General features: G+C 41.5%; 1 protein-coding gene across 2 annotated transcripts; it reads right to left on the bottom strand.

Moving 5' to 3' along the window:
- Positions 1-935: 935 nt before the first annotated feature.
- Positions 936-17,070, bottom strand: nbr1a (NBR1 autophagy cargo receptor a). 2 transcript variants are annotated; one of them, XM_034708139.1, is made up of 22 exons: positions 16,822-17,069; positions 16,438-16,500; positions 16,304-16,322; positions 15,324-15,346; positions 14,214-14,396; positions 13,452-13,529; positions 13,136-13,359; positions 12,877-12,996; positions 12,307-12,606; positions 11,795-11,954; positions 11,155-11,403; positions 9,420-9,545; positions 9,247-9,322; positions 9,016-9,126; positions 8,702-8,881; positions 8,401-8,568; positions 8,058-8,212; positions 7,329-7,819; positions 6,264-6,349; positions 5,835-5,925; positions 5,490-5,589; positions 936-2,682 (listed from the first exon to the last, which is right to left on the bottom strand). In XM_034708139.1, exons 1-22 carry the CDS (start codon positions 16,921-16,923, stop codon positions 2,494-2,496), a joined length of 3,294 nt encoding a protein of 1,097 aa, XP_034564030.1. In that variant the 5' UTR covers positions 16,924-17,069; the 3' UTR covers positions 936-2,493. The 2 variants fall into 2 exon arrangements, with proteins under 2 accessions (XP_034564030.1, XP_034564031.1); XM_034708140.1 differs by having other exon boundaries at positions 2,572-2,682; positions 5,490-5,581; positions 16,822-17,070.
- Between the last annotated feature and the right edge of the window lie 2,437 nt (positions 17,071-19,507).

The following is a 19,507-nucleotide window of genomic DNA, read 5'->3' as shown; positions in this document are numbered from 1 at the left end:
AATACAAAGACAGCAGCCTGAAGCAGCACATGGATAGGTGATCTGTGCACAAGTGCTACCTCTTATAAAGCAAAAGTCAGATATAGTGTAGGTGATTTAAGATGGCTAGTGGGAATTAAAGCAGGGCCCATGCTACCACTAGCTACCTGTCTGGATACACCCCTGTAGTATGGCTCATTCTAAAATTAAACACAGCTGCAAAAATCACAAAAATTCACTTGTTATTAGGGTTTTTTGTATCCTTGCAAGGAGATTTGAAATGTATGTTTAAGTTTGGTCCAAGTCAGTCTTTCTCCCTGTCTACAGCCTTTGTTCTAAGCCAAGCCCCATTAGCTGGCTGCTAGTATGAGGAAACGGCTGGTCCGGTTTTCTGTGAAGTTGAGTTATGAAAATAAAGCTCACCTATTTATTCACTCTATCTACTAGAAGAGGAGAGGAATGCAGTTTTCAAACCTAGTCAGAATCAAGCTTCAGTTCAGCTGAAGGTCTCCAGTTTACAGGGTCACAGGTGCTCAACTTTGGACAAGGCCAGGCTTAAAGTTTCCACTTTCTTAGCTTTTGTTTCGCTGAGCTGATAAGTCATTGCTTTCACATTCATCCAACAGACTTTAAAGTAGTATCAATCTATTTCAAACGTCCCTTTAGGAAAACAAAATTTTAACAGCATTTTATTGAACTTAATGCACCATGTTATTGTAAATTAAACTATCATTTTGAGATTATGTAACACAATTTCAGTTGGTGCTACATTTTATTGTCCTACTTAAATCTGCTGAACTCCCACTGAGGTATTATCACAGGACAGTCTAACCTTTGTAACCTCTGTTAACCTGGCAGAGAAAGCACTATAGACCTATAAAAGACACACCTCTGCAGCGTGGCATGACCTACATCCTCACATTCACTCATTAACAGAGGGCGAAAAAGACAAAAAGGGGGATGTGCAAATAGTTTATTGGCTGTTTGACAGTAGAAGGGTATTTTATGTATACACTCTGTGGCAGAAGAATAATGAGACAAGCATACAGCAGTATATATATCCAGAATTATTCTCTAGAGCAAGTTCTTTTTTTTTTTTTTAAACACAGACGATCGTCAACATAAGAAAATATGGTTCCAAAAACTCCTCAACCCTACACACACACACACACACACACACACACACACACAAAGAAAGGAACACAGGCGTACTCAAACTTCAATCTGCACACTCACACCACAAATGTAAAACCACCACATGTATGTCAGTAAAGTAATAATCATGTTTCAAAAAGGCAATGTGATGAAATAAAGTCGACTTGGTTCCACTATGAGATTAAGGAATGTGTAGTTAGAGACACCTCAGCTTGGATTAGTGCTAAATGAATGTCGCTAGGTTTCATTTTTTTGGGTTGTCGGCTGAATGAGGACACGTGAAAATGCAGGCAGGGGGAGATAAACGATGACGCAAAGCAGACTCAATTTTTTTTCTTTTATCCCACTGTGACTGTGCTAAGACCACAAGAACAAGACTCGTCTCTAAAGCCTCTACCTGTCATGCAGGTGTCTCCTAAAAAGCGGTAGAAAACATCCGAGTCTGAACGGCGATGCGCTCGGACAGTTTTGAATACATTCCACATGTCAACGTCTAAAATAACAGTACTCTGATACAGAAAAAGATTGCATTGTTTAGGCAGATTTCACTACAATAATCAAGAGAAGTCTTAAATATCTGGTTTTTCTCACTACCGCGCTGCCGCACCCCCTCGACACCCAGACCATCCATGAAGCTTCAAGTAGCAAGGTCTCAAATCAGAGCAGGCTTTTTTCAGAACATTTCTTATCTTTTTTTTTTTTTTAGTGTGACATTCAACAATTGTTACTGCTCTATTTGTGAGAAGAATCAAGCCAAAGCCCTGTCAGAAGACAAATATTTTTCAGCGCCGAGGAAGCAGCTACGACAGCCACACAAACACTAAGATGAAGAGCTGGAATACGCACTTTTTTGTCCTGTCACAAACACAGCTCCTGCAGCGGTACACCAACACAGAAGGCTCTACGGCCAAGGTCAACAAGGCATGGCAAAGGTTAACAGCTATTCATAGTAATTTACAGGTGTGTGTATGATTTAGTTTAATCGAAATGTTGGAGCTAAAGTAAAGGCAAAGGCAGGAAAGCCGTTTTAATCTAATCAAGTGCACAAGAAAGAAATCGTCATTTGTTTAAACACTTAAACTGACTTTATGTCTTTTACTATTAATCTGGATCCAAATAATCTAACTCCTAATTTGGAAAGCTTTTAATTGCACAACTCTTAAAGGAGATTTCTTTGTCTTTTATTGAATTGAATATGAAGCCAGATGCTGTAAAGGGTGAGCGCAGGTATGACGCAGGTCATAATATAAATAATATTTTTTTTTTTTTTTTTTTACATCATCTTTTTAAAGTCAACATAATCCTTCCTACGACTCTTTTAAAGCCTTAAAGTGAAGCAGCCACAGGCGTTCCCCTCCCTCAGTGCAGAGTGCTGATGGCTTTGCTCTGGCTGTCCTCGGCCATCTGCACCAGCTCGTTGACGGTGTGCAGCAGGCTGTAGCCGTGCTTCCTCAGCAGCCGCTGGTTGAGCCGCTGGTCTCTGAAGCCCATCTCAAGCAGCATCGCCATCATGGAAGGGTCCTGTCGGGTGGCCGGGTCGATGCCTCGCTGCAGGAGGAGAAAAAAAAAACCTTATATAAGACGTGTTGATGCGTAATGTTTGAGGGGCCTACATTCAAATTCTCTGTTTCATAAGCTTTAAATCAAACGGTAATCATTAGGTTGTTTTTCACTTGCGTTTTAGTTTCTACAGCTGAGAGAATAAGGCCATGGAAACATAACACGCTCCCATTTTATCACCTTATAAACCTGTTATGATGAAACAGTCACCTATTGAGTCATCCAGCTGACACAGCGCTACATAAGCATGCATTTGAACCTGATGAGAGTCACTCTCCTTGTGAGTGACGCACTCTGACTTTACAACTGCTCAGAGAAATGTCCTATAATGTGCACTAACTAAAAATATCCCAAGGTGTGGGTCAAGACCCCTTGAGGGGTCGCAAAATGTCTTAAAGAATGTTTGTTTTTTATTCAGTAATCTAAAATGGCATATTTTACCCATTGTTGTTAAAAATATAGACAGGACTAATTCAATTTGAAATAAAACCTTGCAAATATAAACAATGTCATTCGTTTTCTAGATTTAGGGTTAACAGAAATTAATAAACAGTTAATTAACAAAAGCATCAGTAACAGCAGGTGAATTCATAACAGCAAATTTTCTGCAGACTAGCTAAATGAATTGTGAAGCATAATTTAATCACCTTGAGGGGCAGTTGGGGTTGCAAGTCTTTGGCACCTACATTTTGGGGTTGCCAGTCTTTAGCATCTATATCTTGTGGGTTGCAAGTCTTTGGCACCTATATCTTGGGGGTTGCAAGTCTTTGGCACCTATATCTTGGGGGTTGCAAGTCTTTGGCACCTATATCTTGGGGGTTGCAAGTCTTTGGCACCTATATCTTGGGGGTTGCAAGTCTTTGGCACCTATCTCTTGGGGGTTGCAAGTCTTTGGCACCTATATCTTGGGGGTTGCAAGTCTTTGGCACCTATCTCTTGGGGGTTGCAAGTCTTTGGCACCTATATCTTGGGGGTTGCAAGTCTTTGGCACCTATATTTTGGGGTTCCAAGTCTTTGGCATCTATATTTTGGGGTTCCAAGTCTTTGGCACCTATATTTTGGGGTTCCAAGTCTTTGGCACCTATATCTTGGGGGTTGCAAGTCTTTGGCACCTATATCTTGGGGGTTGCAAGTCTTTGGCACCTATATCTTGGGGGTTGCAAGTCTTTGGCACCTATATTTTGGGGTTCCAAGTCTTTGGCACCTATATCTTGGGGGTTGCAAGACTTTGGCACCTACATCTTGGGGGTTGCAAGTCTTTAGCACCTATATCTTGGGGGTTGCAAGTCTTTAGCACCTATATCTTGGGGGTTGCAAGTCTTTAGCACCTATATCTTGGGGGTTGCAAGTCTTTGGCACCTATATCTTGGGGGTTGCAAGTCTTTGGCACCTATATCTTGGGGGTTGCAAGTCTTTGGCACCTATATCTTGGGGGTTGCAAGTCTTTGGCACCTATATCTTGGGGGTTGCAAGTCTTTGGCACCTATATTTTGGGGTTCCGAGTCTTTGGCACCTATATTTTGGGGTTCCAAGTCTTTGGCACCTATATCTTGGGGGTTGCAAGTCTTTGGCTCCTATATCTTGGGGGTTGCAAGTCTTTGGCACCTATATTTTGGGGTTCCAAGTCTTTGGCACCTATATTTTGGAGTTCCAAGTCTTTGGCACCTATATCTTGGGGGTTGGAAGTCTTTGGCACCTATATCTTGGGGGTTGCAAGTCTTTGGCACCTATATCTTGGGGGTTGCGAGTCTTTGGCACCTATATCTTGGGGGTTGCAAGTCTTTGGCACCTATATATTGGGGGTTGCAAGTCTTTGGCACCTATATCTTGGGGGTTGCAAGTCTTTGGCACCTATATTTTGGGGTTGCTAGTCTTTGGCACCTATATTTTGAAGGTTGTGAGTCTTTGGCACCTATGGGGGTTGCAGGCTGAAAAGTTTGGGAACCCTTGTGTCAGCTGTTTGGTGATGAGTGTGTCATGTTTAGGGAGTTTCCAGTCTTCTGTTTTGTGTGTGAAAGCTGTCTGTTGTGGAGTGAAATTAGTCAATGAGTCAGTTTGATTAAGCTTCAGTGAGCAAGAAGCTGAAAGATAGAGGTTAGAGGAGCTGCAGGGTTAGATCATACTTTTTTGTTAGCTATTATTTATGAGCAGTTTACACCAAAGATGTATGCATTGTGTAAAATATTGACTGCAGCCTGTTGAAATATGGAAATGTATCAAAAAGTGGTTTTAAAATCAAAGCTCCTTTTTGGTACCGCATAAATCTGCATCTTCAAAAATATTTTTGTAATAAAATATTGTATTTTTATGTAATTTGAAAAGGTAGAGTAGTATGTTGTATAAGGCTGTTACATAAGGACATTAAGATGAATAACTCTTCCTCATATTCAGCACACCACTGCAAAGCATTTGTTTTTGACACTTCTTAAGAGTCATCACTGGTTACTTAAGTTTAAAGCTCCTGTCAGGAGTTTTTTGCTGTTTATGAAATGAGCTGAATTTAATACTGACACCTCTTCATCACCTACGAAGACCAACTGTGATGCATTGGATTATTTATGTATGCTTATTTTGAATGCATGTTAAAGCTAAGGGAGGGTAGGTGTCAGATTAGAGATTAGCATCACTCTTTCACACTTTCTAGGAGCTACTTGTGCATGCAGAGAACAGAAAAGAGGTACAACTTTGTCCACAGGGGGCACCAAAATCAACTCAATTTAAAGCTTTAAGTACAGTAGAGTTTTTTTTCTGCAACAAATAAGGACCAGATTAAAAAATAAAGAGGGTTTCTGTACCTGTATTGAACAGTTTGGTCCAGTGAAGAGGGCTTTATAAGCGGATGCTGCCACAGAAAGGGCCCCCTTGACGAACCCCTCTGTGATGCCTCCTTGGCCCCTTGTGTAAAAACAAGGATGTGGTTACTTTGGGTGATTGTGTAACAGAGCTGAAGAGAACATCGTGTTCTGTTTCTTATATATTAGTTAGAGGGGCATCACTTTGCTGCTTGTAAAACTGCTCAGAGTGATTAGACGTTAGCTGTTGGAAGTTTGTGTTAGACAGAAAGTGAAAATGAAGAAACTACAGAGCAGTGTTCCCTCTCTCAAAGAAAGCATCAAGTTTTACTCTTTGTTGATTTGCACCTTGGCTGCAAAGCGTTGCTGGGTCTGGGGTTATATGTCTCAAAGGCACTGGATGCTGAGCCTGCTGATCTGGACAGACCACCAGATGATACTGCAGAGTGAACATAAAGGAAATAACAACACACACACACACACACACAAATATTAGAGGCGGAACAGAGCATTCTGCTGAAGCAACACATCTTGAAGCCTGTGTGTGAGCTCGCTTCCTGTCTCCCCGCAGAGAGCAAAATATGTTTCCTCCCTCGCCTGAATGGAGCCAGTAAGTCCGATTCAGACTGTCAAAGTGAGTCAGCAGAGTTACTGGAGACACTCCTGTTTTTAAACTGTCTCTTTCTCAATCTAAAAGGTCTTTATCACATCAGTTACTCAGAGAAACACCCAAAAAAATTAAGGACTTACAAGCAGAGATTACAGAGTAACACTCACCGTTCAGGTGGACCCTCGGCTGGGGGGGCTCGTACGGGTCACAGGCTGGAGGACTGGGGTCTTCGGCCAGGTACAGTGCTTCAGACCTGAAACATACAAACACAAATGAGGATGTAGCCGTGAAATCTGTGAAAATTTGTGGTTTTAATTGAATCCCTCATGCAGGAATGAAGCTGAAAAGGTGGATAAGTGATGAAAACAATTAACACTGCAAGAATTATTGGAAAGTAAAAAATACAGGCACTATTTTTTAAGCACAAACTCTTTCATTCTGACATTTTTTAGGCTACCCAGTAACCCTAACACACTTTTACTTTGCTTTTGAGGCATTTGTACCATAGACTGACGTCACCCATCTGTTCCTGTAGTGCTGTTTTGAAGCCAATCGTCAGCGGGTGACATATTTGAAATGTTCAACTCAACCTAACGTCTGTCAAACTAGTGGGAAATAAAGAGGCGGGCCTTTAGCCTTTTCCATAACAGTTACAAGGTGCCTGCCTGTCAATCAAGTCAGCCATGCCCTTATTTGGGCAAAACTCGTAATCTTAATATGTTTGAAAATTAGGATTTGTAAAAAGATTCACCCCCCTTCAGTGTGTGTTGAAAGGAGATGATAAGACCTAAGCTCTTCCTTGAACCAGGCTGTAAACATGTTTATTTCTGCTGCAAAGATCGTCTTTTTTGAATGGGTGTGTATGTGGTTTCTGGTGTTTCTGCAGCCAGCCTCTAGTGGCCGCTCCATGAACTGCAGTTTTTAGCACTTCTTCATGGGTTTTATATTTTAAGATCAGAGGTTAGCACTTGGTTTGTAACTTCAAAAAAAACCCACCTGACCTCTGACCTTAAGGATTGTGAATAATAAGGACTTCTTAAAGCTGTGAATAATTTGTCACTGGAGGTGAAAGAGGCTGCAAATTTTGGGATTTCAAACAATCGCCCTCAGGGGAAATTTAAACTCCAGAGACGTCTCCTGCCAACTTCATCCTAATGCAATCCTCATAAATTAAACAGAGCTTTGTTTATGCTGAGGGAAATTAGACTGTATTAACTTAGCTCCGGTCTAACCTGGGTGAGTAGAGAGCCGGTGGGGGAAGCAGAGGTTCGGGCAGCACAGGCGGTGGCACCACTTCAGGGGTGAGCGTTGTGGCGTCCAGGGTCTGGGAGGCACACAGCATCTGGTTCACGCTGCTGTGGATAGGCGGAGGGAGGATTGGAAGCCAGGTGTTCACCGGTGTGTCCTCTTCATCGCCCTCCTCCTCCTCCTCCTCTTCCTCCTCTGTTGTTTCCTGCCTCTCTCTCAGTGGAGCCACAGCGTCAGGCTCTGACTCCCCCTCCTCCTCTTTCTCTTCTTCCTCCTCCTCCTCCTCTTCCTCCTCCTCCTCTACATCTGGATCAGCTGAGGTCACAGCAGCAGCAGCAGCAGCAGCATTAGTGTCGGGTTGTGACATGGCGGAGCTGTACATGGACTCACCCAGAGGCCGGCTGGTGTCGAAGCAGTCTGGGAGGACGATGATGTAATCGTCGCAGGAGGAGACGGAGGAGGTTTGGCTGCTGACCTGAGACACGGAGGAGACGACGGTCACTCAATTACTACAGTAACATCTTTTAACCTTATTTCATCACTGCAAAAAAATCAAGACTATCATAACTGAATCACTCATTGCATTATAAGATCACATGACTCTACTGTTGCAAGAAGAAGAGCATACTTTGCAGCAACTCTGACACAAAGAGATGATTTGAAAGTCAGCTTAAAGCAGGATTTAATTATTCATATAAGAGTTGAGACCTCACCTCTTCCCAGTCTTCCCCTTTGTTGCCACCCCCCTCTCTCTCTTCTTCAGGCCCCCTCATGCTCTGCATCTCATTCAAGACCATGACCTCTTCGTCCTCTTTATCAGGAGGCGAGCTGATCTGCAGGTTTTCACTCGCCGGTTCCAGCAGACAAACTACAAGAAGTACAGCGTCAAGATGAGCAACTAAAAACGGCAAGTAAGACTCAAATTATTCAAAGCTACAACATGGAAGTGTAAGCACAACATTGTTTACAACTATAAAGACATCGTGGAGAAAAAAACATGAGGATAAAACGAGGGAATCAGGAGTTAGAGTGCTGAAATGTCTCGACTTTACTGACCTGGATTCGTCTCCTCGTCCCCGTTGATCTGGTTGAGCCCGCTGTTCGGCGGCAGAAATGAACTCTCGAGTCTGACGGCACAGATCGTCTCTTTCACTTCTTGCACTCTCTCTGTCTTCTCAACATCGACGGGTTTCTCAGAGCGGAAGCTGGAGCCCCGGGAGACAACTGGAATGTGAAAGGATACAAAAAAAAAACAGAGGTTGAGTATTTTCTGGAGCATACAAACATCTTTCTTCAGATAAAAATGGTGTTCAGTTTGAATCTCTGTGTGATGAAGGAGGGCTAAGTGGCTCCTGACCCTTTGGTTTGAGGCTGCTGTGCTGGGCTCTGCGCAGGGGTCTGTGATCGGGGGCTTCCTCTAAGGTGAGGGAGCGGATGACAGTCTCACAAAGGAACTGAGCTCCACTGATCTCCTCCTCCCGGTCCTCCTCCTGGGCTACAGGCTCCGGCTGCTCCCTCTGCTGCCTCAGCTTCACTCCTAATGGAAAACACAACGATTCAAGAGTTAGCTCTTCACTTCCATCACATCAACAATGAACAGGATGAAAGAAACTCTCCTTTGTTGAGATCTGAGAGCTTAGTTTGCAACTTTTCCAGCACTTAAACTCTTACCAAAAAGTTTCCTGACCCCTGTGACCTCGGCGTCGTCTTTCGTCTGAGTCGTGATGCTCTTCTCTGACAGCAGTGCATCATGGGGCAGAGGGGATATGCATGGTGTCAAAGCTGCAGAAGGAGCAGAGCAAGAGCAGACAGAGAAGAGTGAAAACCAGACGACGCTCTAACGAAGCAGAAAGAATACAGAAAGATGGAACCTGCGTGTTTGAAGCGTCATCAGCTACTTACCCACAGGTGTGTTGTTTGGAACCTTCTCCAACTCCTGAACAATATTTATATCCAACAACTCAAAAGACAGCAGATCCTAAAAAACACAGAGGACACATGGAGAGTGTGAACACAAATCTACCTCCAGGTACAGACACAGTGAGCTCGATCTAAGCCGCTGTGTGAGTGAGCACCTGTGCAGTCAGCAGGTCGACTGACGGGAAGTACAGGTCTTCGTGGTTCAGGTCTACAGCAAAGCTGGGGCCGCTGTCCTTAGACCTGACCTCCTTCTTCTTCTCTGCTGGCTTCACCTCCTCTTTCTGATGCACAAATAAAAACACCAACATTAGTGTCCATACAGGGTGCACACTAACACAACCTTTGATGTTAGAAAACTGAAAGTTCTAGATTTCTAAGTTGAGAACTAGGACTTAAACGGACTGAGATAATCCACATGTGCTGAAATGCTTATTTATAACTTTTTAAGTCAAATAATTTATAGAATTGTAACAAAACTGACGTTTTTTTTAAATGGTATGTAGTGTTAAAATGATGGTTTTGATAATGTTATGAAAACTATTTATTAATTATTTATTATTTAACTTATTTTAACCCTTAAAGACTTAGACCATTTTTGGGGGCTCCAGACTCTCCTTAATTTATTTTGAAAATGCTGAATGAGACAAATGTGGTGTCAATGGAAAGCTGAGAATGTCCACTGTAACATAGTTTTTAAAGCTTGTTGATAGGTTTAGCGGTTCAAAATGTATCAAACATTTAAGAACCAGTAGCCGCCGGCAGCTGTCTAGGTCTTTGAGGGCTACATATCTCTGTTTTTTTCTCCCTGCAGTGGCTCCAGAACTCCATCAAATACAACAAAAACAACATGGTGAGACCTGGTAAGTTAAACCACAACATTTAAAAAACTCCTGCTGACATAATTATATTGTTTTAGAAGAAAGGAAGGAAAACCTTTCCACAAAACCACTATTTTCAACATGTCTAGGAGAAAGGTGCCACATAAACTCCTGAAATGAGAACCCTAAATCAGACAAGGTGCAGAGGCTTTACTGACAAACTATTATTTGTCGTACAACAGAAGTAGTTACGCATAAAAATTGAAAGTGAATGAGATGTGATACAGCTTTTTGGAGTTGGAAGCCAATTTTAGTGTTCGTGAGATAATTAACAGCATCAAAAATAAACTCCTCCTTCAGATATCTCCTTGCTTTCATATTCAAACTTCCCCTAACCTTTGCTCTTTCTTTCTATTGGTCCCTTCTATGTCTTTGGACCTTGGATATATAACACTCATAAATATTAGTTTTACTTTGGAGCATCAAGTCTACCAGAAAAGTTAACTTTTGTTAAGTAAGATGTGTTTTCTTCTGATTGTGATGTCTCATACAAACAAAAACAAAAACAAACATGCACAGAGCTTTTTTATCCATGCTGTAAGTGTGACATAACATTTTAAGCGTATCTGTGCCTTTAATTCTATTTTATTAGGGGGGTAATTCAAACAAATTAATCTGAGAGCTTCAGTGAACTTTTTAGAAATTTTGTGTAGAATTTTTTTATTTTAATTTCTACTAATCTGAAGCTTAAAACAGGCACTTTTTTGTACTATTACCCAGCCAAACTCCTGGTTTAATCTTAGGAAGAAATTAATTTTTACAATCTTATTTGTTGGGTCATGTTTAAAACTATTATCTGTATATTTTTATACAATAAAGAATGACATTTTTAACTTAACTTTGGTTTAATAGAAGCACAACCCGTCATAAAAATATTTAACTCAGGTAAATAAAAAGTAACTTCTGATTAAAGTCTTTTTAGTTGCGATCACATCACATTTAAATCTCTAATCTATCATCAGTGGATGTTTTCAGTGCAGCTGTGCAGGGAGTCAGGGGATTTCAGACTTGCCAGTCGTTTGCTCTGATGCCCGAGTGTGTTGCGGCTGTCGCCGGGGTCGACCACGATGCTGCACCAGACACGCGGGCCAAACTGACACCCGCAGTGCGCCAGCCGCCAGTGGGAGGTGTACGTCCCCTCCATCACAGGAGCCACAAAGGCCACACTGACCACTCCCACCTGTCCGGGCAGCAGCAGGGGGACCGGCACCTCCCTCCTCTCCTCTGACGCCAGGCCGAGGTTCCCCCACATGAACACTAGCTGGGTGCACGTACACACATACACAGAACACAAAATAGGAATACACATGCGAAAAAGGCACAAAGACAAAAGCATGCAATCAACAAAAAAAATAACTACACACTCAGGTGAAGTAAAAAGGCACTCACACACTCACACACTCGCTCTCACACACACACATTCAGACGACAGACTCAAAAACTTAAACGACGACACAGATTGAACTGAATCAAATCATAAAGCTCTCAGACAGAAGGGGCATTAGTCGTATTAGGCTGGGTAAGAAATCTAAGCTGGTGTTAGAAGATTAGAAAGTAGGTAATGAGCTGAGTGGGGGCTCAGAGTGGAAGTGAAGCAGGGGGGGGGGCAAAGAGAGAGTGGGGCCTGTCCTCTCGGCGGGTGGGAGGGGTACCTTAGTCTCTGAGGTCCAGCTGATAGTGCCCGAGTTCCTCATCTTCCAGTATTTGATGAACTTGGTTCCAGGCTCCAGACGGGTGCCGTCCGGCAGATTTTCATCCAGAAACAACGCAGCCATAGTGGGCATCAAGGACGTGTGCGAGACCCCAGGACCCCTAGTTTCAAGTGTACAGAGCATTGTTGAAAATAGCCCTGGTCTCTCATAACACCCATCTCTTTTGTTCTCTACGAATCAAAAAGCAGGACCCCCAGATTTTTTTTTTTTTTTTTTTGCAGCTCAAAAGCAATTTTTCTTAGAAAATCTATGAAGCAGCAGCAGCAGTTTTCACATTGAGGTAGTTCCAATATTTCCACCACCCCAGAGCAGCCAGCGATACACTCATACAGACTAGATTACAAAGATGGCATATTTTGATTTCTTTTCTTGGAAAAAAAAGACTTTATTGCATCCATGCTGGGTTTCGAGGTACCCAGCACTGGCGGACGCCCTTCCAAGGTGGCGCTTACTCTGGACTGGAGGCCTGGGGGTCGGGGACCGGGGCAGGGATGGGACCTTGGGCTGGTGCTGGACCTGAGGCTGTTTCTGAGGCAGCGGGAGGGGGCGGAGCTGGAACCTGGGTGGATGCGGAGGCCGTGTTTGTCAGGTTGGCTCTGCCTGAGGTAGAGGGCCCGCTCCACTGCAGCCCCCTCTTCTCCAGTCTCAGTTTCTTCTTGATTTCCTTTACTTCAGCTCTGAGCTGCCTCCTTTCAGCTTTGAGGCGCTGTCGCTCGGCCTTGCGCACTGTCCTGTCTCCTCGCCTCGGAAACCTGGTTTGAAATGTCATCAGGAACACCTATTTGTTGACTATCAAATGTTTATTTTCCAAGAACAAAACACACAACTCACAGTACTCATAATCTACAGTAATGTAGCTGCTAAAACTTTGTTTTTTTTTTTCAGTCCTGCTTTGCATCTATGCTTATTTATGTTTCCTCCATTAACACAGAAAAAGTGATAGCAAAAAGGGCTAACACTGTAAAATGTCTTTTTGCTTCAAGAAGTAGGGAGGTTTATCCTCAGTCTTGGGGGGGGTTTACCTCAACTCTCCCGACATTCCATGCTCAGGGATGGAGAGAGGTGTCTTGGTTCTCACGAGGTTGTGGCTGGGGTCATGGCTGTGTCGGCACATCTCACACAGGATGCAGGACGGGCACACACTGCCAGGGGACAACAGAGACAATCAATAAAGGCACTCACAGAGAGAGGAAACACAAGAACATCAAGTCATTAAAAACAGGACATTGTGATCTGTAGGATCCTTTAAATGTGGTCAAAACAGCCTCTCCCCATGCCTACCTGCACTTATAGGCCCCTTCAGAGGTGAGTTTGTTGCAGCTGCTGCAGTTTGGGGTGTAGCCAAGAGAGCCGTTTGAGGTGGAGGGGCCGGGCCTGGGTCCAATGGGGCCACCAGCAGCCCCAATGGCCTCGAGGGGCCCATCAGAAGCTTTGTGGGTACAACACTGGCCCGAGAAGTCACTGCACATCCTCTCCACCACCTCCTTCACCACCTCGTCTTTAAACTACGACAGAGAAGAGTTAGATTTATTTAAGCAGAAGGAAACAACCTCTGAGTAAGAGAATATTTTAGGTTGTATGAAAAGTTCAGTCTTACCTTCTCCATGTATGATCTGAACCACATTGGAGGAGGCTCGTCTTCTGGTTTGTTCCCCTTGTTGTCCTTCACTGTGACCTGAAGCAGAAAACATCACTTACATTAGATCCATGCTGGAGAAGTCGTGACACTGAGACACTGAGTGAGCATTCAGGCTATGTAAAGTTTAAGTGTCTGAAACGTTGTGACCTTAGTGAGTGAACATTGTGAGATTTTAAAGGTGAAGTTTGTATCTTATCGTGCATTAAAGGAGAAGGTTCCTGAGTTTTGTGGGTTAATGCAGGAATAGTCAGAGTTATGTTCCTTGGAGGTAGAACTCTGTGTTTGATTTACTTATTTATGTGATTTAAATTGTGATTTTTTTAAACGCTATTGGGCGAATCCGCTCCTTGTTGTGTGATTTATTTATTTTTTACAGTCAGTGAAAGTAAACAGCCCTAAAGACATAACAGAGAAGTGTTTATTCATTCTCTGCACAACAACACAGAGTCAGAAAACAACACTTAACTAAATTATCTATTATTAATATTTGATTTCAGGACGATTTAAATAATTAAACAACCTTTTGTTTCTCCTACAAACACTGAGCTGCATTAACCCTCATGCCTTCTGTTATATGTCCATATAAGGCAGAGAAACATTGCTAACAGAGCTTGGATTGATCACATCAGCGTTATGAAACCAGAGTCAAATGATCAGAACATGTAAGAGTGCACGAGAAGAAGAAGAAAATTGGAAGTAGTAATGGAGGAGCATCCTTACAGCTTCTCTCTCCGGGGTGACCTGTGTGCCTTTGTCCACAGTTTTGACCCTGGATGGATAGGGAGGAGCAGGCCGGAGGTCTCCTTTCAGCTCCTTCACCTCCGTCTTCAGAGGGCCTCCACAGGCCTGCCCTTTCATCTTGTACACGTTCATGTGGAGCTGGTTCCCCTGTTTCTCTGCACTCTACATGAAGAATAATCAAGAAACACACACACACACACACACACACACACACACACAGAGCAGAGGAGACAGATGTGATGTTAAAAGCAGAAAACATGTGACATCACTTTGGAATAATTAAACGTCTTTACTCTTTGTTCTCCTCTGCGTATTTTGACGATGGTAACTATGTGGAAGCTGTTAAACTGGAACAGTAACATATTTGTGTTTCTTTCTGAGCACAGTCACTCCAAACATCCCGCTTACATAACGAGGCCAGAAGTCGTGTGGAAACAAAACAGTGTCTCTTTTCACTTTGTGGGTCTAATTTGTTGATTTTATGGTGACATTTCCTGTTCATGTAACGGTGATAAATTATAAACATAGGTTTTTAGATTCATTGGAGAGACAGTGTTTGTATTTGCTTCCTTTGTCAGCTCAGTGCTAATCACAGTGTGAAGTTATCCCAAGTAACCCCTGAGGTGATCCTCCTTCATGCATTTGTTTAACATCATGATGTGAGACCGGGTCATTTCCATACTCTTTGTAGCCGACTTCAGCTCTGAAAAGCTCACTTTAACCTCCCTGCTTCTTTGTGTTATCAACTCCACACCTTTAACTTAGTTTGCTCCTTTCTGAAACTAGATTCCTGACAATGACCTAACTCTGTGTAAAGAGACTTCTTCACTTCTGTTTTAAAGATCTGTTCGATTCTGCAGTGAAGAAACTCCTCTAAACTCACCACATGATACTGTTTTCTTATTTCTCCATACTCATAGTGAAGTACTTTCCTTCCTTGCTTCATTTTTAGTCCAATCCTTATTTTTTTTACAAGAATGCATTTCTCTAAAACTTGAGTTTTTTTGCATCACTCTGTTCTAACCTTGACTTTTCTAATATGCTGTTACACTGAAACCTACATGAGAAAATAAAAAGGTGCCTCCTTACCTTGATGGCTTCTTCATATTCATCTTAAAAACAAAGATAAGATCAACATTAAAGACAGTACTATTACAGGATTTTCCTTTAAATGTTTAAAGCTTCTCTGAGGAACTTTTAGTAGATTTCTACACTCTTTTGGACAAAGCAGTACCTCTTATCAGTTTTCTAATTTTGTCCTGTACATTAGTAGATTGTGTTTTTAACAAATACATCTGAAACCTGCTGACTATTACAGCCTAATATATATCTTTCAGGGCTTCAAAATGAAATACAAAGCAGAAATCTTGCTCATGATAGTGTTTTTTGTCATTGTAGGTCATAATTTAATTTAATTTGAGTTTATTTGATTAGGACAATTCGCATTAATCAACATTTCAACAGTGTGTCTCAATGTAAATATGCCAAAATCAGCACAATAGCTAAGTTTCATCCGTAGTCCTAAAGCAGGTACTCACATAAAACATAAAACAACAAGTTTTAAAATTACAAGATGTCACAAAAGAGTTAACATGAACTGACTTACAAACAGATTTTACATACAAAATGTTTGTGACTTTATAAAAACAGGATGGACGGTGAGGCCAAAGCCCTTGGGAACGAAAACAGATGATTCATGTGTGCATGACTGGTTTGTTTTTAATGTTTAAGTGTTTTTTGTAAAGGTACAGTAGTTCTCAAGCTCCCTAATGTGAGCTAGTAGTTTGTCCCAGGACTGTGTTCCTCTGACAGACTCTACCATTTAGCTGAATTTCGTTTTTCATAGTCCCCTCTTGTTTGTGCTCAAGTATTTATCATATTATGGTGTTTATTTTATAAATTTGAGCAATGATGGAGGGGCAAGCCCATTTAAAACTTTAAAAACCAGACAGATGTCAGTGTTAATTGAATCTGCTTCATAACCAGGTAAAAACTCCTCACAGAAGCTTTAACTCACTCGTTTCTGCTGATCACATAAACACTGACATTAAGGTAAATAATATCCTCACCTTGACTGTTTATGCAAATCTGAAACAGAATGAATTGAAACAGAATGAGTCAATAAAGTAAAACATCCTTATACTGTTTGTAATGCATGTTCCCATCACTACAGCAGCTCCAGTATTTACATACACTCCCTTACCTCCTCATTATCCTCGTCAAAGTATTTCACTTGGAAATGGTTGATCCCAAAAGAAGCTTTGATCTGAAAACAATGAAAGAGCTCAGATCAGATTCAGACTTATTTAGCATCCTCTCACACGTGTTATGAAAACATCAATATTGGCACGTTGAGGTAAAATCCACAGCTAGCTCCTGTGCTGCTAAACGAGAACATATCTCAGTTTGTTTGCGCAGATTGAAACGTGCTGCCCAGTTTAGTTATTACCACTTAATTACACATTTCATGGTGCTAATATCTGGTGTCCTTCAGGTTGTCTATTGTTTACGTGCCTAGGCCATGTCTGGGCCTGCTTTTCACCAAACTGCGCCAGCGTTTAGCCAACACGCACTGCTAGCAGCTTACCCAGGCTTCCACGGATTCCCACTCCAGTTTGTCCAGATCCTGAGCCAGGAATCTCTTCACGTTCCCCCGGAAGTTGACTTTAATAGTGACAGGCAGCCCCATGTCGGCCGTTTACGAACATAGGATGGCTATCATTTGCGGTGACACCGGCCTATTTGATCCCTGTTGCCCTCGACTGTCTTTTCTTGTTTACATCGTCAGCTGCGTCTAGAAAAATACGGTGACGTCTCGCGCATGCGCTGTGGAACATTCGCGTCATTGCGTCGCCTTCTGATTCCGTCATAGAGATGGGGTTTGTGGCTCTTTGAAGGGAACCGGATCTTGAGGAGCAGTTCCTTTCAAAAGAGCCGTTCAAAAGACTGACTCTTTGGATCGTTGTTATATTTATTTATTTTTTTAGAAGTCAACCAGGGGTAAATGATATGTCAGAAACAGAGTTCACTAAGAGCCCAGCATTATGTGTATTGTGTATTACATGTAAATATACAATGCAACAATTCTCCAAGCAGAATTCCATATTTCTATTTTTTGTATTATTTAACTACTATTTTTTTAAATGTAAAAACTACCTCTGCTACTCACCACTGCACTTTTATCATATTATTTTAGCCTGTACATATTAGTCATGCCTATTTGTTGTTCTTTTTGTATTTATAGCTGATGTTATTGTTATTATTTTTATTTTATTTTTATTTGTAGGTCTTATTCTTATGCCTTGTACAAAGAGAGCACAGTTTACCTAAGTCAAATTCCTTGTGTGTTCAAGCATACCTGGCCAATAAAGCTGATTCTGATTCTGATTAAACTTCCCTCAAAAATGTATTTTTGGGTGAAATTAGCTTTTATAACAGGAGGCAGGATCGCCCTGAGGCATTGGAAATCAAAACAAAAGATCCGGTATGGTGAATGGAGAGATGAACTAGCCAGGACAGCTTCTTTTGAACAACTTATCAACAGAATGAATAATAACACTGAAGTATTCAGATCTATATGGGGTCCCTATCTGGAAATGATTGGAGAAGGTGACTATGTTGGTATTTGATGTGCATTTAATCTGCCCTCTATTTCTAATGAATGTCATGTATGATTATGAAAAGTAATATTGTGACATGAAATACTACACATGTTAACCTCTAAACATCACCAAGAGGAGTAGGAATGCTCTTTTTTTCTGTTTGTTTACACTCTTTGTTTATTTACCTTGTTTTCTTATGTTTATCTTCTTTTTTGTTTGTCCAGTTTATTATTACACTCCATCATCTCATCCTGTACTGACCCTCTGACTGCTGATGACATTATAATGCATATTACATTATATTATATAATTTCTTGCTATATTATATTATGTTATACTACATTATTATTGTTAACTACAACTTACGGTCATATTATATATCCATATTTATCTATTATATTGCTTAATCTGTCATTACTGTCATACTGCCTGTAATTACTGCTATTTAATCCATTTGTAACATTTGTATTTATCTAAATTCCATTAATAACATTGTATATATCTAAATTGTATTCTATCTTTACTTATCTATTTTTATTTTTACTTATCTTATTTTACTAATTGGAACTTTTTCTTGATTTTACTTATGTCTGGGTTGCTGTAACAACTGAATTTCCCCCCCTTGGGCAAGAGTACCCTACTGCAGGCAAGATGGCGCCGCCACAACATCCACACCGGAAGTCCATACCGGAAGTCCATACCGGAAGTTACAAAGCTAAAAACGTTGCAATAACACCCACACCGGAAGTCCATACCAGAAGTTACAAAAATAAAAGCCTTCAAAAAAAAATAAAAGCCTTGAAAAACAGGAACGTGAACGCAAAATAAAAGCCTTCAAAAACACGTAGGTTTACGCGTAATTCTATGAACTTTTTTGCACTTACATTTTAATCGTATCAGTATTATTGACTAGTTGATTGACTCCAAAAGTGTATAGGCTGTTGAGAATTCAAGTTACTTAGAAGCCTGCACAAATCACTAAGTTATAGTGTTAACGTCTCAGCCATGCACACCCATTTGTTCCGAGTGTGTGTTGAAATACTTAAAGCTGATTATGATGCTGCCGTGATGACATCTGCATATGCCTCTCTTGTTTTGTCTGGGTCATATGTTATTTTATGTTGTGTTAGCCTGACTGTACCTCACCTGTGGTGTGTGTCCTGCCCCTGCACACCTGCTTGCCTTTGACTGATTCCCCCAGTGACCCCTCTTCCTTCCTGCACAGCTGTTCCCCACAGGTTCATTATGATAACTGTGCAGCGTGCAGGAGTCTCTTTCCATGGGGACTTGTCACATTATCTAAGTTTGCTGTAGTGTTTGTTCCAAATTACCTTGCATGCTGTCTGCCTATGTGATCACATGTATAGATTAATGAATGAATGAAATACAGATCCAGAGTAGATCCACAGTCACGAGAGAAGAGCAGAATGTTATCTATGGTGCAGGGGCGAGTGGAGGAGGAAAATGTAGAGGTGTGTGGTGACTGTTTCTTTTTTAACATAATTTGTAACACGTTACAATGACACAGTGACAGGGGTGTTCATTAACCACAAGAACAAACAGAGGGAATGGTTTCTCCTTCTATTTTGAGACATTAGATGGGCGTAAACACTCTGAGCTTGTCAAACAGTTTTATTCAGATTGAATGCTTGATGCATGTACACCAATGTC

The sequence above is a fragment of the Notolabrus celidotus genome, chromosome 18 (genome assembly GCF_009762535.1).
Source record: "Notolabrus celidotus isolate fNotCel1 chromosome 18, fNotCel1.pri, whole genome shotgun sequence".
Taxonomy (NCBI): Eukaryota; Metazoa; Chordata; class Actinopteri; order Labriformes; family Labridae; genus Notolabrus; species Notolabrus celidotus.
This window is presented reverse-complemented; position numbering and strand designations above follow the sequence as displayed.